Raw genomic sequence first — 26916 nt, 5'->3', positions numbered from 1 at the left:
AGATTATTCACAAATATTGCCACCACATCAAACAGCAATTAGCTTTGCGGTTATAGTAGCTTTGTGGTTCCAGTTGCTCGAAAAGCAGGAAAGTGATGGGAATCATTCAGAAATGTTTAAGGTCATATCAACAGCGACAGTCATTTAAGGACGGCCTACTCTGTGTACGAGATTCGTGTGGTGAGTATGTGTGTTCTAGGAGGTTGCAGTATATTCTTGATTGTGTCATTGTGATAGAACAGAACTGATGTCGACCATATAGTGCTACCTGAATGAAGTATACTGCCGAACACACCTAGAGGGACTCCATACCCGGTCACATTATACTTACAACGGGTGTACCAGTTTCCCACTCCCTAAATTCTGAACGATAAGCAGGAGTAGAGAGAGACTCTGGAATGTCTCGGCCAACGGGACATACCCCAAATCCTCACTCACTGGTGAAAACTCGCAACGAAACGCCAAAAATAATACAGTGTCGAGGAAGACATAAGGGAGACAAAAAGTGACGCAGTGTGAAGGGAGACATTAGGAAGACAAAAGTGAGGCAATGTCAGGGGAGACATTAGGAAGACAAAAGTGAGGCAATGTCAGGGGAGACATTAGGAAGACAAAAGTGAGGCAATGTCAAGGGAGACATTAGGAAGACAAAAGTGAGGCAATGTCAGGGGATACATTAGGAAGACAAAAGTGAGGCAATGTCAGGGGAGACATTAGGAAGACAAAAGTGAGGCAATGTCAAGGGAGACATTAGGAAGACAAAACGTGAGGCAATGTAAGGGGAGACATTAGGAAGACAAAAGTGAGGCAATGTCAGGGGAGACATTAGGAAGACAAAACGTGAGGCAATGTAAGGGGAGACATTAGGAAGACAAAAGTGAGGCAATGTCAAGGGAGACATTAGGAAGACAAAAGTGAGGCAGTGTCAAGGGAGACATTAGGAAGACAAAAGTGAGGCAATGTCAGGGGAGACATTAGGAAGACAAAAGTGAGGCAGTGTCAAGGGAGACATTAGGAAGACAAAAGTGAGGCAATGTCAGGGGAGACATTAGGAAGACAAAAGTGAGGCAGTGTCAAGGGAGACATTAGGAAGACAAAAGTGAGGCAATGTCAGGGGAGACATTAGGAAGACAAAAGTGAGGCAATGTCAGGGGAGACATTAGGAAGACAAAAGGGAGGCAATGTCAGGGGAGACATTAGGAAGACAAAAGTGAGGCAATGTCAGGGGAGACATTAGGAAGACAAAAGTGAGGCAATGTCAGGGGAGACATTAGGAAGACAAAAGTGAGGCAATGTCAGGGGAGACATTAGGAAGACAAAAGTGAGGCAATGTAAGGGGAGACATAAGGAAGACAAAAGTGAGGCAATGTAAGGGGAGACATTAGGAAGACAAAAAGTGAGGCAATGTAAGGGGAGACATAAGGAAGACAAAAGTGAGGCAATGTCAGGGGAAACATTAGGAAGACAAAAAGTGAGGCAATGTCAAGGGAGACATTAGGAAGACAAAAGTGAGGCAATGTCAAGGGAGACATTAGGAAGACAAAAAGTGAGGCAATGTCAGGGGATACATTAGGAAGACAAAAGTGAGGCAATGTCAGGGGAGACATTAGGAAGACAAAAGTGAGGCAATGTCAGGGGAGACATTAGGAAGACAAAAAGTGAGGCAATGTCAAGGGAGACATTAGGAAGACAAAAAGTGAGGCAATGTCAAGGGAGACATTAGGAAGACAAAAAGTGAGGCAGTGTCAAGGGAGACATTAGGAAGACAAAAGTGAGGCAATGTCAGGGGAAACATTAGGAAGACAAAAGTGAGGCAATGCCAGGGGAGACATTAGGAAGACAAAAGGGAGGCAATGTAAGGGGAGACATAAGGAAGACAAAAATTGGGGCAGTGTCAAGGGAGACATTAGGAAGACAAAACGGGAGGCAGTGTCAAGGGAGACATTAGGAAGACCAAAAGTGAGGCAATGTCAGGGGAGACATAAGGAAGACAAAAAGTGAGGCAGTGTCAAGGAAGACATTAGGAAGACAAAAAAAGTAACGCAGTGTCAAAGAGAGACATTTGGAAAGTTCTTTAGACAGAAAAGAAATATCAATAGAGAAAAAAAAATTGTATAATTTTCAAGATTGGGTTCCGAAAGAACGCCGAGAGCAGTACATGTGCATGAATTAAAATGTGACCCACAGGTTAAGGTAAACATCGATCATTTCGAATGTTCACACAAGTGAACAAATAATGTCAATTCGACTATAGTGATAGTATTTACCAGCAAACTTAAAACATAATAAATGCCATAATTTATCTCCGTTGTAAAAATCAGTTTTAAAAAATGAAATATTTTATCATATTTGATACTAGTGACATTGAATGTATGTGCTTTTCGTTCATTTAAACATTTAAACAGTCTTGAACATTCCTAGCATGTTCTACACGAATACTAAAAGTCCAGACAAAAAAAAAATTCGATTTCGTAGTCTGAACGGCAGCTCAGGGTAATTGAACTTGAAAGTAGACTAAACCTTAGTGTACATATATTGTAATACATTGTAAGTTATCAGTATAAATAGGACTTCCTATTGTCACACCTCTGGGGCCTTTACAAGCTCTGTCTGTATTTTCAAAGTTAAAGTTTAAAGGTCGTCCAATTGAAACATGATGCACGCTCTCGGCATGATTGGGAAGATTTCCTTGAATATTTCAACATTTCTCACGTCTAAACAACGCATCTACGTAGCTCGTCCTTCCAGCATGCTACATATGGACGATCATAGCACCTTCCAGCATACTACACACGGACGACCAAAGCACCTTCCAGCATACTACATATGGACGATCATAGCACCTTCCAGCATACTACACACGGACGATCATAGCACCTTCCAGCATACTACACACGGACGACCAAAGCACCTTCCAGCATACTACACGGACGATCATAACTCCTTCCAGCATACTACATACGGAATATCAAATCTCCTTCTAGAATGCTACATACGGAATATCAAAACTTCTCCTAACATGCTACATATGGGCAATCATAGCACCTTCCAGCATACTACACATGGACGATCATAGCTACCTTTAGTATGCTACATACGGAATTAATAATCCTGTTTAATTTGACCGTTTTGAGTAAAGACTGTCTTTAATGCAACAATCAAACAATTAACAACTTACATTACGTGATAAATAACTCTTTCAGTGTAAACAAAATTCCAAAAACGATATTTTGATTTTTCATGTTATCTTTATCCCTCGGTGTTGCCGTTAAATTGACTCCTGATCAAACATTAACATGTTTCTTAAGAATTCAGTTTAATTTCAATCATTATTTTCAAGAGTGATCATCTTTGTATCGTATTACAAATTTTTCTTTCGGATTAAAAAAAAAGTCCCAATGGAGGACTGGTATCTCTAAAAACCACATCGGTTAATATATTAACTGCGAAAGATCTACACACAGAACGTTGAACTGGGACATATTTGGGCAGTGTCACTCTGACGGTATACAATGTACGTCGGTTTGGGACATATTTGGACATTGTCACTCTGACGGTATACGTCGGTTTGGGACATATTTGGACATTGTCACTTTGACGGTGTACGTCGGTTTGGGACATATTTGGACATTGTCACTCTGACGGTGTACGTCGGTTTGTGACATATTTGGGCAGGGTCACTCTGACGGTGTACGTCGGTTTGGGACATATTAGGGCAGTGTCACTCTGACGGTTTATGTCGGTTTATGTCGGTTTGGGACATATTAGGGCAGTGTCACTCTGACGGTTTATGTCGGTTTGGGACATATTTGGGCAGTGTCACTTTGACGGTTTATGTCGGTTTGGGACATATTTGGGCAGTGTCACTTTGACGGTATACGTCGGTTTGGGACATATTTGGGCAGTGTCACTCTGACGGTTTGTGTCGGTTTGTGACATATTTGGGCAGGGTCACTCTGACGGTTTGTGTCGGTTTGGGACATATTTGGGCAGTGTCACTTTGACGGTTTATGTCGGTTTGGGACATATTTGGGCAGTGTCACTTTGACGGTTTATGTCGGTTTGGGACATATTTGGGCAGTGTCACTTTGACGGTTTATGTCGGTTTGGGACATATTTGGGCAGTGTCACTTTGACGGTATACGTCGGTTTGGGACATATTTGGGCAGGGTCACTCTGACGGTTTGTGTCGGTTTGGTACATATTAGGGCAGTGTCACTCTGACGGTTTATGTCGGTTTGGGACATATTTGGGCAGGGTCACTCTGACGGTATACATTGTACGTCGGTTTGGGACATATTAGGGCAGGGTCACTCTGACGGTGTACGTCGGTTTGGGACATATTTGGGCAGTGTCACTCTGACGGTGTACGTCGGTTTGGGACATATTAGGGCAGGGCCACTCTGACGGTGTACGTCAGTTTGGGACATATTTGGGCAGTGTCACTCTGACGGTGTACGTCGGTTTGGGACATATTTGGGCAGTGTCACTCTGACGGTGTACGTCGGTTTGTGACATATTTGGGCAGTGTCACTCTGACGGTTTATGTCGGTTTGGGACATATTTGGACATTGTCACTCTGACGGTGTACGTCGGTTTGTGACATATTAGGGCAGTGTCACTCTGACGGTTTTATGTCGGTTTATGTCGGTTTATGTCGGTTTGTGACATATTAGGGCAGTGTCACTCTGACGGTTTTATGTCGGTTTATGACGGTGTACGTCGGTTTGGGACATATTTGGGCAGTGTCACTCTGACGGTGTACGTCGGTTTGTGACATATTTGGGCAGTGTCACTCTGACGGTTTATGTCGGTTTGGGACATATTTGGACATTGTCACTCTGACGGTGTACGTCGGTTTGTGACATATTTGGGCAGGGTCACTCTGACGGTGTACGTCGGTTTGTGACATATTTGGGCATGGTCACTCTGACGGTTTATGTCGGTTTGGTACATATTTTGACAGGGTCACTCTGACGGTGTACGTCGGTTTGGGACATATTAGGGCATGGTCACTCTGACGGTGTACGTCGGTTTGGTACATATTTTGACAGGGTCACTCTGACGGTGTACGTCGGTTTGGTACATATTTTGACAGGGTCACTCTGACGGTGTACGTCGGTTTGGTACATATTTTGACAGGGTCACTCTGACGGTGTACGTCGGTTTGGTACATATTTTGACAGGGTCACTCTGACGGTGTACGTCGGTTTGGGACATATTAGGGCATGGTCACTCTGACGGTGTACGTCGGTTTGGGACATATTTGGGCAGTGTCACTCTGACGGTGTACGTCGGTTTGGGACATATTTGGGCAGGGTCACTCTGACGGTATACATTGTACGTCGGTTTGGGACATATTAGGGCAGGGTCACTCTGACGGTGTACGTCGGTTTGGGACATATTTGGGCAGTGTCACTCTGACGGTGTACGTCGGTTTGGGACATATTTGGGCAGTGTCACTCTGACGGTGTACGTCGGTTTGTGACATATTTGGGCAGTGTCACTCTGACGGTTTATGTCGGTTTGGGACATATTTGGACATTGTCACTCTGACGGTGTACGTCGGTTTGTGACATATTAGGGCAGTGTCACTCTGACGGTTTTATGTCGGTTTATGTCGGTTTATGTCGGTTTGTGACATATTAGGGCAGTGTCACTCTGACGGTTTTATGTCGGTTTATGACGGTGTACGTCGGTTTGGGACATATTTGGGCAGTGTCACTCTGACGGTGTACGTCGGTTTGGGACATATTTGGGCAGGGTCACTCTGACGGTATACATTGTACGTCGGTTTGGGACATATTAGGGCAGGGTCACTCTGACGGTGTACGTCGGTTTGGGACATATTTGGGCAGTGTCACTCTGACGGTGTACGTCGGTTTGGGACATATTTGGGCAGTGTCACTCTGACGGTGTACGTCGGTTTGTGACATATTTGGGCAGTGTCACTCTGACGGTTTATGTCGGTTTGGGACATATTTGGACAGTGTCACTCTGACGGTGTACGTCGGTTTGTGACATATTAGGGCAGTGTCACTCTGACGGTTTTATGTCGGTTTATGTCGGTTTATGTCGGTTTGTGACATATTAGGGCAGTGTCACTCTGACGGTTTTATGTCGGTTTATGACGGTGTACGTCGGTTTGGGACATATTTGGGCAGTGTCACTTTGACGGTGTACGTCGGTTTGTGACATATTAGGGCAGTGTCACTCTGACGGTTTACGTCGGTTTGTGACATATTTGGACATTGTCACTCTGACGGTGTACGTCGGTTTTGTGACATATTTGGGCAGTGCCACTTTGACGGTATACGTCGGTTTGTGACATATTAGGGCAGGGTCACTCTGACGGTGTACGTCGGTTTGTGACATATTTGGGCAGGGTCACTTTGACAGTATACGTCGGTTTGTGACATATTTGGGCAGTGTCACTCTGACGGTATACGTCGGTTTGTGACATATTAGGGCAGTGTCACTCTGACGGTTTACGTCGGTTTGTGACATATTAGGGCAGTGTCACTCTGACGGTGTACGTCGGTTTGTGACATATTTGGGCAGTGCCACTTTGACGGTATACAATGTACGTCGGTTTGGGACATATTAGGGCAGGGTCACTCTGACGGTATACGTCGATTTGGGACATATTAGGACAGTGTCACTTTGACAGTATACGTCGGTTTGTGACATATTTGGGCAGTGCCACTTTGACGGTATACATTGTACGTCGGTTTGTGACATATTTGGGCAGTGTCACTTTGACAGTATACGTCGGTTTGTGACATATTAGGGCAGTGTCACTCTGACGGTGTACGTCGGTTTGGGACATATTTTGACAGGGTCACTCTGACGGTGTACGTCGGTTTGGGACATATTTGGGCATGGTCACTCTGACGGTGTACGTCGGTTTGTGACATATTTGGGCAGGGTCACTCTGACGGTTTTATGTCGGTTTATGTCGGTTTATGTCGGTTTGGGACATATTTGGGCAGGGTCACTCTGACGGTGTACGTCGGTTTGTGACATATTTGGGCAGTGTCACTCTGACGGTTTATGTCGGTTTGTGACATATTAGGGCAGGGTCACTCTGACGGTTTTATGTCGGTTTGTGACATATTTGGGCAGAGTCACTCTGACGGTGTACGTCGGTTTGGGACATATTAGGGCAGTGTCACTCTGACGGTGTACGTCGGTTTGTGACATATTTGGGCAGTGTCACTCTGACGGTGTACGTCGGTTTGGGACATATTTGGGCAGTGTCACTCTGACGGTGTACGTCGGTTTGGGACATATTTGGGCATGGTCACTCTGACGGTGTACGTCGGTTTGTGACATATTTGGGCAGGGTCACTCTGACGGTTTTATGTCGGTTTATGTCGGTTTATGTCGGTTTGGGACATATTTGGGCAGGGTCACTCTGACGGTGTACGTCGGTTTGTGACATATTTGGGCAGTGTCACTCTGACGGTTTATGTCGGTTTGTGACATATAAGGGCAGGGTCACTCTGACGGTTTTATGTCGGTTTGTGACATATTTGGGCAGTGTCACTCTGACGGTGTACGTCGGTTTGGGACATATTAGGGCAGTGTCACTCTGACGGTGTACGTCGGTTTGTGACATATTTGGGCAGTGTCACTCTGACGGTGTACGTCGGTTTGTGACATATTTGGGCAGTGTCACTCTGACGGTGTATGTCGGTTTGTGACATATTTGGGCAGTGTCACTCTGACGGTGTACGTCGGTTTGTGACATATTTGGGCAGTGTCACTCTGACGGTGTACGTCGGTTTGTGACATATTTGGGCAGTGTCACTCTGACGGTGTACGTCGGTTTGGGACATATTTGGGCAGTGTCACTCTGACGGTTTATGTCGGTTTGGGACATATTTGGGCAGAGTCACTTTGACGGTGTACGTCGGTTTGGGACATATTTGGACATTGTCACTCTGACGGTTTACGTCGGTTTGTGACATATTTGGGCAGGGTCACTCTGACGGTGTACGTCGGTTTGTGACATATTTGGGCAGGGTCACTCTGACGGTTTTATGTCGGTTTATGTCGGTTTATGTCGGTTTGGGACATATTTGGGCAGGGTCACTCTGACGGTGTACGTCGGTTTGTGACATATTTGGGCAGTGTCACTCTGACGGTTTATGTCGGTTTGTGACATATTAGGGCAGGGTCACTCTGACGGTTTATGTCGGTTTGTGACATATTTGGGCAGTGTCACTCTGACGGTGTACGTCGGTTTGGGACATATTAGGGCAGTGTCACTCTGACGGTGTACGTCGGTTTGGGACATATTTGGGCAGTGTCACTTTCACGGTATACGTCGGTTTGGGACATATTTGGGCAGTGTCACTTTGACGGTTTACATTGTACGTCGGTTTGTGACATATTTGGGCAGTGCCACTTTGACGGTATACATTGTACGTCGGTTTGTGACATATTAGGGCAGTGTCACTTTGACGGTATACGTCGATTTGTGACATATTAGGGCAGTGTCACTCTGACGGTATACGTCGGTTTGTGACATATTAGGGCAGTGTCACTTTGACGGTGTACGTCGGTTTGGGACATATTAGGGCAGTGTCACTTTGACGGTGTACGTCGGTTTGTGACATATTAGGGCAGTGTCACTTTGACGGTATACGTCGGTTTGTGACATATTAGGGCAGTGTCACTTTGACGGTGTACGTCGGTTTGGGACATATTAGGGCAGGGTCACTCTGACGGTGTACGTCGGTTTGGGACATATTAGGGCAGTGTCACTTTGACGGTGTACGTCGGTTTGGGACATATTTGGGCAGTGTCACTCTGACGGTTTATGTCGGTTTGGGACATATTTGGGCAGAGTCACTTTGACGGTGTACGTCGGTTTAGGACATATTTGGACATTGTCACTCTGACGGTTTACGTCGGTTTGGGACATATTTGGGCAGTGTCACTATGACGGTTTATGTCGGTTTGTGACATATTAGGGCAGGGTCACTCTGACGGTTTTATGTCGGTTTGTGACATATTTGGGCAGAGTCACTCTGACGGTGTACGTCGGTTTGGGACATATTAGGGCAGTGTCACTCTGACGGTGTACGTCGGTTTGTGACATATTTGGGCAGTGTCACTCTGACGGTGTACGTCGGTTTGGGACATATTTGGGCAGTGTCACTCTGACGGTTTATGTCGGTTTGGGACATATTTGGGCAGTGTCACTCTGACGGTTTATGTCGGTGTAGACTCATATTACCTAAAGTTGATGTATTCAACAACAGGTTAATATGTTAATATTCCGTCTAACTTTCAAGTTATTAAAAGTGGGCTGACAGACGGTTTCTTATTTGATCGATGTATTTAAATTTATTCTATTGAATGCTAGATTTACCAGTAAGATATCCGCTCAAGCTTTCCATGTAGGAGTTTTAAACGGCGGCTGATATAAGTAATGGGCCAAAGTCAGTCTCTTTATTAGAGATCTCATTATGTTTAATTTGGTCCGTATACATAATACATGTGGACGTTAATAAGGGAACGTCAAGGACAACTGTCTTATACTAGTAAAACAGGCTGGTGGTGTGTCTCATACCTCATCAGTCTTATACTAGTAAAACAGGCTGGTGGTGTGTCTCATACCTCATCAGGTTACTACCAGAGTGTAGGATCGTACAGGAAACACTGGGGTGGTATCATATCTAACGGTAAGAAGTCAGCGACACTCTTAATATCTTACAGAACATACTGATGACTTTTTGTTTTTGAATTGATGACTACATCACAGTAAAACATGTATATATGTAAAGATGTGATCGAAAGTGGTAGTAAATAATTTCGTAATATAGTGGAATGAGAATTCGAGGTTAATCTGAAAAATGTATTGTGTTGTCTTCAATGACTAATCAAAAGTATAACTGACAAAATGTCTCCTGTTCAATGTGATTTTAATACTCTATAGGATCACACAGATTTAGCCACACTTGGCCAATTTGTCTATGTATTTACTGGTGTGTACCACAAAGGCGACCATTATTTCACGACTAACTCAATCGATTGGGGAAAAGACATGCTGAATCTCAGAATGATTTTTTTCTTCAAAATTGATGAAATTGATCAGAGTGGGTATATACTTCTGATTATAATGTCAATAATAAAATGTGAAATTAAACATCGTTGTTTATGGAGCCACAATATGATATTTTATTATTTTCGTTTCAGATGTACAGTAACCCGACATACTAATGAGTTCACAGAAAACATCCGGGCTTTAGAATGACGGTATTATGGTCAACTTTCTTATTATAGCGGTGGTGGTGTTATGTTCGACAGTGGAGCCCGCAACATACTTAGGAACAACGCAATTTCCGTTCCCGAGCTACTGTATCTGTCAGGTGACCAGTACTTCCGGTAATACGGCGTCCATAGTTCACGAGACCGACACATTAAGCGGAGTGACCCCCGCCTTGTCATACACTATGTTTAGTGTCACGTTCAGCATTGACGCCGACCTGGGATACTGTGTGGTGGAAAGATTATTAAGAGAACGATTCCCATCATTTAAGGACGTAGATACGACAGATTTAGAAACACACCAGGACCTGTTCCGGGCAGTGTCGTCAATACAGTTTACGACTCTGTCATACACAGACGCATGTATAGCGTACATACTTTATCCGTACTGAACGCGTTCAATATACTGTAAACCAACTTATTTTTGCGGCGTCTTAATTTCACATTTTCATGACTAACGACTTTTTCGCAGTGATTAATTTCACGAATATTTAATCATCCGCAATACACGCGAAGATTAATCGCACGCGAAAATAAGTTGGTTTACAGTAACCACATATTACCGATACAACATATAACATTCATGGTTATATATTTAGTGTATTTATTAAAAGTTGATCACCTTTCTGCCTGGTTATAACACGGAGTTTATCTTACACTCTTGACTGTGTAGTATGGAATTTATCTTACACTCTTGACTGTGTTGTATGGAATTTATCTTACACTCTTGACTGTGTTGTATGGAATTTATCTTACACTCTTGACTGTGTTGTATGGAATTTATCTTACACTCTTGACTGTGTAGTATTGAATTTATCTTACACTCTTGACTGTGTTGTATTTAATTTATCTTACACTCTTGACTGTGTTGTATGGAATTTATCTTACACTCTTGACTATGTAGTATTGAATTTTTCTTACACTATTGACTATGTAATATTGAATTTATCTTACACTCTTGACTATGTAGTATTGAATTTATCTTACACTCTTGACTGTGTTGTATGGAATGTATCTTACACTCTTGACTGTGTTGTATGGAATTTATCTTACACTCTTGACTGTGTTGTATGGAATTTATCTTACACTCTTGACTGTGTTGTATGGAATTTATCTTACACTCATGACTATGCAGTATTAAATTCATCTTTCACTCGTAACTATGCAGTATTGAATTTATCTTACACTCGTAACTTTGTTGTATTAATTTTTTCTTTCACTCGTAACTATGTTGCTTGGAATTTATCTTTAACTCGTAACTATGCAGTACATTTGTATGTAATTTATCTTACACTCATGACTATGCAGTATTAACTTTATATTTCACTCGTAACTATGCGGTTTGGAATTTATCTTACACTCATAACTATGTTGTATGGAATTTATTCCACATAGGTTCACCGAGTGACCTCAGGTTCGGCATTACTTTTTAATTGTGTGACGTCACTTCGAAAACCCTTCTGTTTGTTTTTATGTATAATAACATTCACAAATGCACTGTATCATTTTTTTCTATGTGATTTGAAAAAAAATTGTGATCATTGACCTATAAATTCAGTCACATTGTTACTGTTTGTTGATAATTTATTTTTATTTACAGCGGAAGACTAGATAGTTTTCGTTGTGTAAGCAAGCGTAGGCGAAGGAATATGACGTGATGTCAAACATCAGTCGGCAGTTTCCGGAAAGCCGATCACCTCTGACAGACATTAATATATATTTGTTGTTAACTTGACACTTTGACAGTCAACTTATTTTTCATGGTATACCGTACTTTTTCTCATCTTTCCAAGTATGTAATTAGTTTTATTGTCGGTCACCGAGAAAATATGCCAAGTTTCTATATGGTTTCGCCATGTTGGATCAATTTCCCGATGCATTTTACGAAGAAGGTGTGAGAAAAATAGTCCATCATATGTTAGGTATGTGGGATTATGATCATGATATATTTGTCATGAAGCATATACGTGGCAATGCTGCTTATATCATAATAAAATTTATCGTATGATTGGTATGTAACACTGTCACTCATTGGTCCTAATGAGATCACATGGCATCAATCATTTCCTAGGAAATACCCCATGGTATCACCGAGGAGTTAATATAATGTTTTGTCAGGTCCGTAGAATCTTATATTAACATCTACGAATTTCTTTCTATGTTTTGATTTTTGTTATGATGACAAATTGTGAGGTTCAATTCCCTTTAATATGTATCGTATATCGATAAAAATACTGATGTCGTCAAAAAAAAAAAAAAACATCTGCTAAAATTAGAAATTATGTGATTTGTGCCGAGATGTGTTTTTAGCAGAGGTCAATATAACATTCAAAGGACCAGGGAACTTTCTTCGTTTTGTTCTGTTTTGTTTTAGAATTAATTAAATCTATACTGCGAAATATACAATGTAAAGCGATATGATGTAGAAATCTATACTGCGAAATATATGATCAAGGACGAGCCATTTAAAACGGTCACAACAAGCAGGTAAAGCGAGGTGAACAAACAGGTAAAGCGAGGTAAACATACAGGTAAAGCGAGGTAAACATACAGGTAAAGCGAGGTAACCATACAGGTAAAGCGAGGTAAACATACAGGTAAAGCGAGGTAAACATACAGGTAAAGTGAGGTAACCATACAGGTAGAACAGACTAGTGTACTATGTGATGTATAATTGCCTCTTGAGCATACTTTTACCCAAATACAAACATCATAGACGTATTGGTGTGTGTGTTCTGTGCCAAGCCATTGATCTTGTCTGGGAAAATCAATTTACTTAATTAACGATTGTTGTGACCATTCGTGCCGTATATAACGCTCTCGTGTACTTAAGTTAAGTCTGACCCCACTCTTTAACTTGAAGTTTTTTTTCTTCATAGAACACCGTGTATATTGTGGAAATCTTTATAATTGGACTAGAGCAAAATAACCACAGCTCGGGGCCAGTGAAGAGACATGGTAATTTTCGTCGTGAAAGGAAAATGTCGGAAAGTCATTCATAGCGCTTTATCAACCTGAATGAGAGTGTTTAAAACTGGCGAGTCTATCCATTCATCAGATTAATTGTACTGGTGCCGACCATATATTGACACTTCTGTTTATTCCAATTCATGTTAGACATAAAGCAACTGATAAATACTCTGTAACAGTATGAAGCTGCATCGCACAAGGTATGTATCTATAGTCGTGTGTTAACGTATTGGGAAGGGGTCTGTATCTATAGTGTTAACGTATTGGGTAGGGGTATGTATCTACAGTCGTGTGTTAACGTATTGGGTAGGGGTATGTATCTATAGTGTTAACGTATTGGGTAGGGGTATGTATCTATAGTGTTAACGTATTGGGTAGGGGTCGTATCTATAGTGTTAACGTATTGGGTAGGGGTATGTATCTATAGTGTTAACGTATTGGGTAGGGGTAGGTATCTATAGTGTTAACGTATTGGGTAGGGGTATGTATCTATAGTCGTGTGTTAACGTATTGGGTAGGGGTATGTATCTATAGTGTTAACGTATTGGGTAGGGGTATGTATCTATAGTGTTAACGTATTGGGTAGGGGTATGTATCTATAGTAGTGTGTTAACGTATTGGGTAGGGGTATGTATCTATAGTCGTGTGTTAACGTATTGGGTAGGGGTATGTATCTATAGTGTTAACGTATTGGGTAGGGGTATGTATCTATAGTGTTAACGTATTGGGTAGGGGTATGTATCTATAGTCGTGTGTTAACGTATTGGGTAAGGGTCTGTATCTATAGTCGTGTGTTAACGTATTGGGTAGGGGTATGTATCTATAGTCGTGTGTTAACGTATTGGGTAGGGGTATGTATCTATAATCGTGTGTTAACGTATTGGGTAGGGGTATGTATATATAGCGTTAGCGTATTGGGTAGGGGTATGTATCTATAGTAGTGTGTTAACGTATTGGGTAGGGGTATGTATCTATAGTCGTGTGTTAACGTATTGTGTAGGTATGTACAATTGCATCTATAGTGTTAACGTACATTGTATTGGGTAGGGGTATGTATATATAGTCGTGTGTTAACGTATTGGGTAGGGGTAAGTATCTATAGTGTTAACGTATTGGGTAGGGGTATGTATATATAGTCGTGTGTTAACGTATTGTGTAGGTATGTACAATTGTATCTATAGTGTTAACGTATTGGGTAGGGGTATGTATCTATAGTCGTGTGTTAACGTATTGGGTAGGGGTATGTATCTATAGTGATGGGTTAACGTATTGGGTAGGGGTATGTATCTATAGTCGTGTGTTAACGTATTGGGTAGGGGTATGTGTCTATAGTGTTAACGTATTGGGTAGGGGTATGTATCTATAGTGTTAACGTATTGGGTAGGGGTATGTATCTATAGTCGTGTGTTAACGTATTGGGTAGGGGTATGTGTCTATAGTGTTAACGTATTGGGTAGGGGTATGTATCTATAGTGTTAACGTATTGGGTAGGGGTATGTATCTATAGTCGTGTGTTAACGTATTGGGTAGGGGTATGTATCTATAGTGTTAACGTATTGGGTAGGGGTATGTATCTATAGTCGTGTGTTAACCTATTGGGTAGGGGTATGTACGTATAGTGTTAACGTATTGGGTAGGGGTATGTATCTATAGTCGTGTGTTAACCTATTGGGTAGGGGTATGTACGTATAGTGTTAACGTATTGGGTAGGGGTATGTATCTTTAGTGGTGTGTTAACGTATTGGGTAGGGGTATGCATCTATAGTCGTGTGTTAACGTATTGGTTAGAGGTATGTATCTATAGTCGTGTGTTAACGTATTGGGTAGGGGTAAGTATCTATAGTGTTAACGTATTGGGTAGGGGTATGTATCTATATAGTCGTGTGTTAACGTATTGGGTAGGGGTATGTATCTATAGTCGTGTGTTAACGTATTGGGTAGGGGTATCTATCTATAGTCGTGTGTTAACCTATTGGGTAGGGGTATGTATCTATAGTGTTAACGTATTGGGTAGGGGTATGTATCTTTAGTGGTGTGTTAACGTATTGGGTAGGGGTATGTATCTATAGTGTTAACGTATTGGGTAGGGGTAGGTATCTATAGTGTTAACGTATTGGGTTGGGGTATGTATCTATAGTCGTGTGTTAACGTATTGGGTAGGGGTATGTATATATAGTCGTGTGTTAACGTATTGGGTAGGGGTATGTATCTATAGTCGTGTGTTAACGTATTGGGTAGGGGTATGCATCTATAGTGTTAACGTATTGGGTAGGGGTATGTATCTATAGTCGTGTGTTAACGTATTGGGTAGGGGTATGTATCTATATAGTCGTGTGTTAACGTATTGGGTAGGGGTATGTATCTATAGTGTTAACGTATTGGGTAGGGGTATCTATCTATAGTGTTAACGTATTGGGTAGGGGTATGTATCTTTAGTGGTGTGTTAACGTATTGGGTAGGGGTATGTATCTATAGTGTTAACGTATTGGGTAGGGGTATGTATCTATAGTGTTAACGTATTGGGTAGGGGTATGTATCTATAGTCGTGTGTTAACGTATTGGGTAGGGGTATGTATCTATATAGTCTTGTGTTAACGTATTGGGTAGGGGTATGTATCTATAGTCGTGTGTTAACGTATTGGGTAGGGGTATGTATCTATAGTCGTGTGTTAACGTATTGGGTAGGGGTATGTATCTATATAGTCGTGTGTTAACGTATTGGGTAGGGGTATGCATCTATAGTGTTAACGTATTGGGTAGGGGTAAGTATCTATAATGTTAACGTATTGGGTAGGGGTATGTATCTATAATCGTGTGTTAACGTATTGTATAGGGATCAAGGGTTATGGATCTTCATTTGAGGTTAAGTGGCCGACGCTTTAACAAACTGGGGTATTGCACAATATTCGTTGTAAAACATACGGGCCCCAACACGATACTGGCTAACATACGGGCCCCAACACGATACTGGCTAACATACGGGCCCCAACACGATACTGGCCCCAACACGATACTGGCTAACATACGGGCCCCAACACGATACTGGCCCCAACACGATACGGGCCCCAACACGATACTGGCTAACATACGGGCCCCAACACGATACTGGCTAACATACGGGCCCCAACACGATACTGGCTAACATTTTGAGAAATAGAGCCGCTGCAAATAGAGCACCAAAGTTACATTTATAGCTAAAAGTAAATTAAATGAGAACTACTTCTTACTAGTTGTATATCCGTTATAATTTACTGGAATGTCAACGAGCACATAACACTCGGCCCGAATTTCATGTTATAAATCACCTTTACTCGGCCCGATTGTCAAGTTCCACACTATTTGCCTCAGAAAGTTAAACGATTCAGTTGTTTATTTTTTATTCTATGAAGAAGTACCCAATGCAAAATTTTAAGTTTTCTTAACTGTTTTTAACGCAAAGTTAATACAAACCTAATGATTAAATATATACTGAATCGAGGAAATACGTCTCAAGATATACTGTCGATGGCCTCACTTCACACGTCCTTTCAGAACGCTATTAATTTTCTCAACCTTATAGAACCACTAGGAAAATAAACAGCAAGCAAATCTCTGTTTACATAAAATTAAAAACCATTTTATAATCAGAATGATAAACAGTGTTCGATATAGGTGTGTCTAGGACTTCATGGTTTATTTACGTTGTAGGATAGGTTTACATTGAAAAGTAAGGTGTAGAATGGCCCTCTATGTTGAGTATATTAAAGGCTGCGTTATAGGGACTTACTGGCCAGCTGTAACAAAGATATTTATAATTATTAAACATACAGACGTCAGATTGGCCAGATCACAGAACACGTTCCTTACCTAGCCTAATGTCCAGTTAATATTGACGCACTGAAAGTCAACAAAAATTTTATAACTGTGGTTGTATAGCATGTTGTCACAAAGGCTAGAGAAACACATATATCAATCCTTGTAGTATACATCAAGGTTTGATTTGGTCTAGGATAGATACCAAACTTTACTTTACCGCTCACATGAACGGACACTTTACCGAACTCCTGAACAGACACTTTGGCTAGAACTACATGTAGTTAAATCATCAACTCGGGAACCAATCAGACGTTCTTGTAGTTACGATTGGAATTTAACCACGTTTGATAAGGGATGTCTTCTGGAGCAGGTTCGAATATCTTGTTTTCTTTAATATGCATCAGATACCTCGGTATCGTTTACTGTTATTACTGATACATCATGTTTAATACAGATCAGATATCTAAGTGTCGTTAACTGTTATTACTGATACATCATGTTTAATACAGATCAGATATCTAAGTGTCGTTAACTGTTATTACTGATACATCATGTTTAATACAGATCAGATATCTAAGTGTCGTTAACTGTTATTACCGATACATCATGTTTAATACAGATCAGATATCTAAGTGTCGTTAACTGTTATTACTGATACATCATGTTTAATACAGATCAGATATCTCGGTATCGTTAACTGTTATTACCGATACATCATGTTTAATACAGATCAGATATCTAAGTGTCGTTAACTGTTATTACTGATACATCATGTTTAATACAGATCAGATATCTAAGTGTCGTTAACTGTTATTACTGATACATCATGTTTAATACAGATCAGATATCTAAGTGTCGTTAACTGTTATTACTGATACATCATGTTTAATACATGTCAGATATCTAAGTGTCGTTAACTGTTATTACTGATACATCATGTTTAATACAGATCAGATATCTAAGTGTCGTTAACTGTTATTACTGATACATCATGTTTAATACAGATCAGATATCTAAGTGTCGTTTACTGTTATTACTGATACATCATGTTTAATACAGATCAGATACCTCGGTATCGTTAACTGTTATAACTGATACATCATGTTTAATACAGATCAGATATCTAAGTGTCGTTTACTGTTATTACTGATACATCATGTTTAATACAGATCAGATATCTAAGTGTCGTTAACTGTTATTACTGATACATCAAGTTTAATACAGATCAGATATCTAAGTGTCGTTAACTGCTATTACTGATACATCATGTTTAATACAGATCAGATATCTAAGTGTCGTTAACTGTTATTACTGATACATCATGTTTAATACGGATCAGATATCTAAGTGTCGTTAACTGTTATTACTGATACATCATGTTTAATACAGATCAGATATCTAAGTGTCGTTTACTGTTATTACCGATACATCATGTTTAATACAGATCAGATATCTAAGTGTCGTTAACTGTTATTACTGATACATCATGTTTAATACAGATCAGATATCTAAGTGTCGTTAACTGTTATTACTGATACATTATGTTTAATACAGATCAGATATCTAAGTGTCGTTAACTGTTATTACTGATACATCATGTTTAATACAGATAAGATATCTAAGTGTCGTTAACTGTTATTACTGATACATCATGTTTAATACAGATCAGATATCTAAGTGCCGTTAACTGTTATTACTGATACATCATGTTTAATACAGATCAGATATCTAAGTGTCGTTAACTGTTATTACTGATACATCATGTTTAATACAGATCAGATACCTCGGTATCGTTAACTGTTATTACTGATACATCATGTTTGATACAGATCAGATATCTAAGTGTCGTTTACTGTTATTACTGATACACCGTGTTAAATACAGATCAGATATCTAAGTGTCGTTAACTGTTATTACTGATACATCATGTTTAATACAGATCAGATATCTAAGTGTCGTTTACTGTTATTACTGATACATCATGTTTAATACAGATCAGATATCTAAGTGTCGTTAACTGTTATTACTGATACATCATGTTTAATACAGATCAGATATCTAAGTGTCGTTAACTGTTATTACTGATACATCATGTTTAATACAGATCAGATATCTAAGTGTCGTTTACTGTTATTACTGATACACCGTGTTTAATACAGATAAGATATCTAAGTGTCGTTAACTGTTATTACTGATACATCATGTTTAATACAGATCAGATATCTAAGTGTCGTTAACTGTTATTACCGATACATCATGTTTAATACAGATCAGATATCTAAGTGTCGTTAACTGTTATTACTGATACATCATGTTTAATACAGATCAGATATCTAAGTGTCGTTAACTGTTATTACTGATACATCATGTTTAATACAGATCAGATATCTAAGTGTCGTTAACTGTTATTACTGATACATCATGTTTAATACATGTCAGATATCTAAGTGTCGTTAACTGTTATTACTGATACATCATGTTTAATACAGATCAGATATCTAAGTGTCGTTAACTGTTATTACTGATACATCATGTTTAATACAGATCAGATATCTAAGTGTCGTTTACTGTTATTACTGATACATCATGTTTAATACAGATCAGATACCTCGGTATCGTTAACTGTTATAACTGATACATCATGTTTAATACAGATCAGATATCTAAGTGTCGTTTACTGTTATTACTGATACATCATGTTTAATACAGATCAGATATCTAAGTGTCGTTAACTGTTATTACTGATACATCAAGTTTAATACAGATCAGATATCTAAGTGTCGTTAACTGCTATTACTGATACATCATGTTTAATACAGATCAGATATCTAAGTGTCGTTAACTGTTATTACTGATACATCATGTTTAATACGGATCAGATATCTAAGTGTCGTTAACTGTTATTACTGATACATCATGTTTAATACAGATCAGATATCTAAGTGTCGTTTACTGTTATTACCGATACATCATGTTTAATACAGATCAGATATCTAAGTGTCGTTAACTGTTATTACTGATACATCATGTTTAATACAGATCAGATATCTAAGTGTCGTTAACTGTTATTACTGATACATCATGTTTAATACAGATCAGATATCTAAGTGTCGTTAACTGTTATTACTGATACATCATGTTTAATACAGATAAGATATCTAAGTGTCGTTAACTGTTATTACTGATACATCATGTTTAATACAGATCAGATATCTAAGTGCCGTTAACTGTTATTACTGATACATCATGTTTAATACAGATCAGATATCTAAGTGTCGTTAACTGTTATTACTGATACATCATGTTTAATACAGATCAGATACCTCGGTATCGTTAACTGTTATTACTGATACATCATGTTTGATACAGATCAGATATCTAAGTGTCGTTTACTGTTATTACTGATACACCGTGTTAAATACAGATCAGATATCTAAGTGTCGTTAACTGTTATTACTGATACATCATGTTTAATACAGATCAGATATCTAAGTGTCGTTTACTGTTATTACTGATACATCATGTTTAATACAGATCAGATATCTAAGTGTCGTTAACTGTTATTACTGATACATCATGTTTAATACAGATCAGATATCTAAGTGTCGTTAACTGTTATTACTGATACATCATGTTTAATACAGATCAGATATCTAAGTGTCGTTTACTGTTATTACTGATACACCGTGTTTAATACAGATAAGATATCTAAGTGTCGTTAACTGTTATTACTGATACATCATGTTTAATACAGATCAGATATCTAAGTGTCGTTTACTGTTATTACTGATACATCATGTTTAATACAGATCAGATATCTAAGTGTCGTTAACTGTTATTACTGATACATCATGTTTAATACATGTCAGATATCTAAGTGTCGTTAACTGTTATTACTGATACATCATGTTTAATACAGATCAGATATCTAAGTGTCGTTAACTGTTATTACTGATACATCATGTTTAATACAGATCAGATATCTAAGTGTCGTTTACTGTTATTACTGATACATCATGTTTAATACAGATCAGATACCTCGGTATCGTTAACTGTTATAACTGATACATCATGTTTAATACAGATCAGATATCTAAGTGTCGTTAACTGTTATTACTGATACATCATGTTTAATACAGATCAGATATCTAAGTGTCGTTTACTGTTATTACTGATACATCATGTTTAATACAGATCAGATATCTAAGTGTCGTTAACTGTTATTACTGATACATCATGTTTAATACAGATCAGATATCTAAGTGTCGTTAACTGTTATTACTGATACATCATGTTTAATACAGATCAGATATCTAAGTGTCGTTAACTGTTATTACTGATACATCATGTTTAATACAGATCAGATATCTAAGTGTCGTTAACTGTTATTACTGATACATCATGTTTAATACAGATCAGATATCTAAGTGTCGTTAATTGTTATTACTGATACATCATGTTTAATACATGTCAGATATCTAAGTGTCGTTAACTGTTATTACTGATACATCATGTTTAATACAGATCAGATATCTAAGTGTCGTTAACTGTTATTACTGATACATCATGTTTAATACAGATCAGATATCTAAGTGTCGTTAACTGTTATTACTGATACACCGTGTTTAATACAGATCAGATATCTAAGTGTCATTTACTGTTATTACTGATACATCATGTTTAATACAGATCAGATATCTAAGTGTCGTTAACTGTTGTTACTGATACATCATGTTTAATACAGATCAGATATCTAAGTGTCGTTAACTGTTATTACTGATACATCATGTTTAATACCGATCAGATATCTAAGTGTCGTTAACTGTTATTACTGATACATCATGTTTAATACAGATCAGATATCTAAGTGTCGTTAACTGTTATTACTGATGCACCGTGTTTAATACAGATCAGATATCTAAGTGTCATTTACTGTTATTACTGATACATCATGTTTAATACAGATCAGATATCTAAGTGTCGTTAACTGTTATTACTGATACATCATGTTTAATACATATCAGATATCTAAGTGTCGTTAACTGTTATTACTGATACATCATGTTTAATACAGATCAGATATCTAAGTGTCGTTAACTGTTATTACTGATACACCGTGTTTAATACAGATCAAATATCTCGGTATCGTTTACTGTTATTATTTACACACTAAGGTTCCTAGCGACTGGATTTACCATCCAAATTGTTTACACAGTAGTCGATATGGACTTCAACCACACAGACTATATATGGTTGTTTATACACCAATACATTGCATAACTAGTTTAAAATCTGCTTTTGTAATATATGTTCCTCGATTTATGAGGTAGGACATGTTATGTGATAATATCAATATGCAAATATTATCTAAATGATTATGGAGAAGACCTTCCATCTTTCTAGTTTATAATTTGACAAGATTTCCAGTCCATTGTAGATCGATAAAACACAATTAGAACTGGAATCTGCCTCGAATTCCAGTATCTTTCATTTTGTATTTATAGCATATTCGTTGCATCTGATTAATGTCTTCGAGCAGACAAAATAATGGAGTCCTGGTTATAAGCGTAAATAGTGGCGGAAGGACACGTGACAGATAATGCATAAAGGTCCTTTGTGACTTGGGTAGTTCTAGAGAAGTTGTTAGGTGGACACGAGCCAATTTGTAACATCGTGAACACAGCAACCGCCATTCAAAGATCAAACGCGTTGAAATCTCACACAATGTTATCTTCATCCATACCAATTTGTACTACAGGTACGTGAACGTATGACGCGTTCCTCACAAAGTCGGAATGTTTCAGAAGGTAAGTTCGTTTTAAACTATCATTATTACAGATTTTTATACAAAGGATAAAATAGAATCTATATATAATTCTATATTTCAACACAATTAACGATAACAACTAACAGTTATTGATACTTTAATCTTTAGAGAACACACACGTATTCGTTATACTGTACAAAATATATTAAGTACGTCCTACAGTTGGGGAAGAGTTGGTAACTTTCAGCTTAATTCATAGTTTATTTAACCAAGACTTAAATACAAATACTAAAACAATCCAATAGCAAAGCTTTATAAGTAGCATATTATTACAGTCACCGATATACCGATATACATTCATGTATGTGTTTTCGTGTAAAAAATGTTTTATTGGTAATATATTCAGAAAATTACAGCATTCCTCTTCAATTTTTATTTATTATTATTTTTCTTTAATTTTCTTCATCTTTTTTTCATAGCACATTGCAAAAGTTTCCTAGTAGCAATATCGAAAACGACTGAAATGTAAAATGTGTAGGTACAAGGTTAGTAGTGAAAACCACGACGAAATTTACTCACAGCATATCAAGTGTCCATACACATATTTAGTACCAACTCCAACGTTACGTTTATACTCAGTTTGTCATCAGGGCAATGATCCTTCTACATGTTAGCATTTCTAACGACGACGACGACGAGGGCGACGACGACGACGACGGTGATGGTGCTTATGATGGGTTGGTGGTAGGGTGGTGGTGGTGGTGATAGCTGGGTGATTATGATGGGTTGGTGGTAGGGTGGTGGTGATAGCTGGGTGATTATGATGGTTGGTGGTAGGGTGGTGGTGGTGGTGATAGCTGGGTGATTATGATGGTTGGTGGTAGGGTGGTGGTGGTGGTGATAGCTGGGTGATTATGATGGGTTGGTGGTAGGGTGGTGGTGGTGGTGATAGCTGGGTGATTATGATGGGTTGGTGGTAGGGTGGCGGTGATAGCTGGGTGATTATGATGGGTTGGTGGTAGGGTGGTGGTGATAGCTGGGTGATTATGATGGGTTGGTGGTAGGGTGGTGGTGGTGGTGATAGCTGGGTGATTATGATGGGTTGGTGGTAGGGTGGCGGTGATAGCTGGGTGATTATGATGGGTTGGTGGTAGGGTGGTGGTGATAGCTGGGTGATTATGATGGGTTGGTGGTAGGGTGGTGGTGGTGGTGATAGCTGGGTGATTATGATGGTTGGTGGTAGGGTGGTGGTGATAGCTGGGTGATTATGATGGGTTGGTGGTAGGGTGGCGGTGATAGCTGGGTGATTATGATGGGTTGGTGGTAGGGTGGTGGTGATAGCTGGGTGATTATGATGATATACTCTTTTTGTTTCAGATGCCCTCCTAGTTAGGCCAGATTTGTGTATAGTGACCAAAATGAACACCGTGGCTATGTCCATGGTCTCCCTATGGGTTACCCTGATGGTCAGTCCTGGCGTGGAGACAATAACCTACCATCTAGGAGATACAACATCCAAGTACCCAAGTTACTGTATCTGTCAGGAGACAAACAGGAAATCAAATACAACTTCAATAGTGTTTGAGCGTGACAGTTTGGACCGAACAGTGCCTCAGACAGCATATACTATATTAAGTATAGCATTTAGTATCAACTCTAACCTGGGCTACTGTGTCACTGAATATTTACAACGTGGACATTTCCCGTCCTTCAAACCCCTGGCTACCAATAACACGACGATTCTGACCCGACAGGACATGTTCGGGGCTGTGGCGTTGTTACATTTCCCCTCGTTAACTTACACTGATGCCTGTATAGCTTACTTGTTAGTTCCATTCTAATGTGGACTTCAGAGCATTAGTGTGTGGCAGTTATCTGATTATCAAGTGGAATCAACTGATTAGTCCTGTCGATGGGAAATTTGATGACAATGATTGTGTTTTCGAATGTGACAGCAAGCTGCAATACATTCTTGCCTAACTTACAAGCAATATAACTATATTTGCTTTGCCTACCACACTTGCATCTGTGACTATACAATTCGCTATATCGTTATATATGTAGTGTTCTGTTCTTAAGCTATCGTAGTCATAGTGCTATATGATTATATACCTCGGTTGTACTATCTACATTTGTTATTTACATATCACTGCTTATTGGCCAAATAAATGTTGACCATATGTGTGATTGTATTTATTAGGTGACCAAAATGCAAAACAAGTAGACAGATATTGCCAAAAAAAATCATATATGATATACACCTCATATATAATGTAAACCTCATATATATCAACGTCATATATATCACAATCACATAAAATATAAACCGGATACATAATGTAAACCTCATACATAATGTAAACCTCATACATAATGTAAACCGGATACATAATGTAAACCTCATACATAATGTAAACCTCATACATAATGTAAACCTCATACATAATGTAAACCTCATACATAATGTAAACCGGATACATAATGTAAACCTCATACATAATGTAAACCTCATACATAATGTAAACCTCATACATAATGTAAACCTCATACATAATGTAAACCTCATACATAATGTAAACCTCATACATAATATAAACCTGATACATAATGTAAACCTCATACATAATATATTTCGATTTCCATTCAAATGAACTCGTTGAAACTACTATGGTTGATCTGTTTCATTTGTCCATGAATTTGACCAGATTAACATCAATCTGTGTGTATGAACAATTTATAGTGCACGAGGCGCCAGCATCTGTCCGATTCTGAAGGCCTACTCTTTCCTGTAGGCTTAGACGTGACATCAGAGTGACTTATACGCTTGAACGATGAACTAAACTCTGAAACGTCACGCAGTGCTCAAAAGTTGGCAAGTGACCGTGCAATAGTTCATTTTAGCTATGTAATAGTTCAAGAAAATAAGCAAACGCATTATGTAATAGTAACACAAGTAATGAGCTGCTTACTTCGCAGTTCATTTAATTTGTCTCAAGAGCATCTCAATTCATCATCCATACAATCGACTAAAGCAGCATTAAGTTATTAAACAAACTTTTTATAGAATGTAAACCTCATACTTAATATAAACCTCATATATAATATACACCTCATACACAATATAAACCTCATACATGCTATAAACCTCATATACAATATTAACCTGATAAATAATATAAACCTCGTACATAATATAAATCTCATATATAATATAAACATCATATTTAATAAAAATCTCATATATACACATCATACATAATATAAACCTCATACATGATATAAACCTCATATACAATATAAATATTCAACAGTATTTATACAATTTATACGAATAGCTAGGGGATGAACCATTTTAAATACTTTCCAAGATTACACAGATTATTTTTATTACATTGTATATGTAGCAGCTTGATATGTTTGGATAGAGAAAGACGGCTCGAGTCATAATTTTTAATCAGCCTTAAATACACTATCAAAAGTTTGAATTACTCTGAAAAAGAATCATAGAAGGTTGGTATTTTTCATTTTCACCCTAATTCATTTCAAAGAAAACCACAGAACAACAAACAATGCCAGCCATGTGTTCATATTGACAATCGTTACATCATATCGAATTTGGTTCATTGATAACTACAATGGTCTATACATGTATTGATTTTACAAACAAGTATGGAAAATAATATAATTGAAACCTTCGCCCCCAAAAACTGTTACAAACCAAAGTCCATTAAAACTTCGCATGTCGTGCTCATCATCCAACCTGTAGGACAGCTTCTCGCCGACACAAGATTAAAACTGGAGATTCTGTTTTGGAAGGATTAGTTGGAAGAATATTCATAAATTTGGCTACGTCATTTATGCTGCATCCAATTATCAGTCACATAAGATAACATACTTGCGATTGTCCCCCTTTGGCTAAGATTTTTTGTGTGGACGAAATACCAATTGTTAACAAGTCTGATATCGACAACACACGATTAGCATGTCACATGTTTAAGTGGTGTGGGAGATGTTGGTTATTTACAAGTAATTAACGAGTACAACGTTGGCGTGAGTCCTCATAAATACACAAACAAAATATCACCTATAAATGTGTTTGGTCT

General features: G+C 38.7%; 1 protein-coding gene and 1 long non-coding RNA gene across 5 annotated transcripts; both read left to right on the top strand.

The window, feature by feature from the left end:
- Nucleotides 1-9473: 9473 nt before the first annotated feature.
- Nucleotides 9474-12295, top strand: LOC117338194. The gene is made up of 2 exons (XR_004534986.1): nt 9474-9695; nt 10210-12295. It is a non-coding gene; the product is annotated as an uncharacterized LOC117338194 (long non-coding RNA).
- An 883-nt stretch (nt 12296-13178) lies between these two features.
- On the top strand, nt 13179-24993 carry LOC117337935. Of its 4 annotated transcripts, none has more exons than XM_033899086.1 (3): nt 13179-13451; nt 22805-22853; nt 24191-24993. In XM_033899086.1, exons 2-3 carry the CDS (start codon nt 22817-22819, stop codon nt 24652-24654), a joined length of 501 nt encoding a protein of 166 aa, XP_033754977.1. In that variant the 5' UTR covers nt 13179-13451; nt 22805-22816; the 3' UTR covers nt 24655-24993. The 4 variants fall into 4 exon arrangements, with proteins under 4 accessions (XP_033754977.1, XP_033754974.1, XP_033754978.1 ...); XM_033899083.1 differs by lacking the exon at nt 13179-13451 and adding an exon at nt 16602-17416; XM_033899087.1 differs by lacking the exons at nt 13179-13451; nt 22805-22853 and adding an exon at nt 16602-17416.
- Nucleotides 24994-26916: the final 1923 nt, after the last annotated feature.

Source organism: Pecten maximus, chromosome 11 (genome assembly GCF_902652985.1).
Source record: "Pecten maximus chromosome 11, xPecMax1.1, whole genome shotgun sequence".
Taxonomy (NCBI): domain Eukaryota; kingdom Metazoa; phylum Mollusca; class Bivalvia; order Pectinida; family Pectinidae; genus Pecten; species Pecten maximus.
This window is presented reverse-complemented; position numbering and strand designations above follow the sequence as displayed.

Coding starts and splice junctions, on each gene's coding strand:
- LOC117337935 (XM_033899086.1), top strand. CDS start 22,817: ATGACGCGTTCCTCACAAAGTCGGAATGTTTCAGAAG. Junction 22,854..24,190: donor AAGTCGGAATGTTTCAGAAG/GTAAGTTCGTTT, acceptor TTTTTGTTTCAG/ATGCCCTCCTAGTTAGGCCA.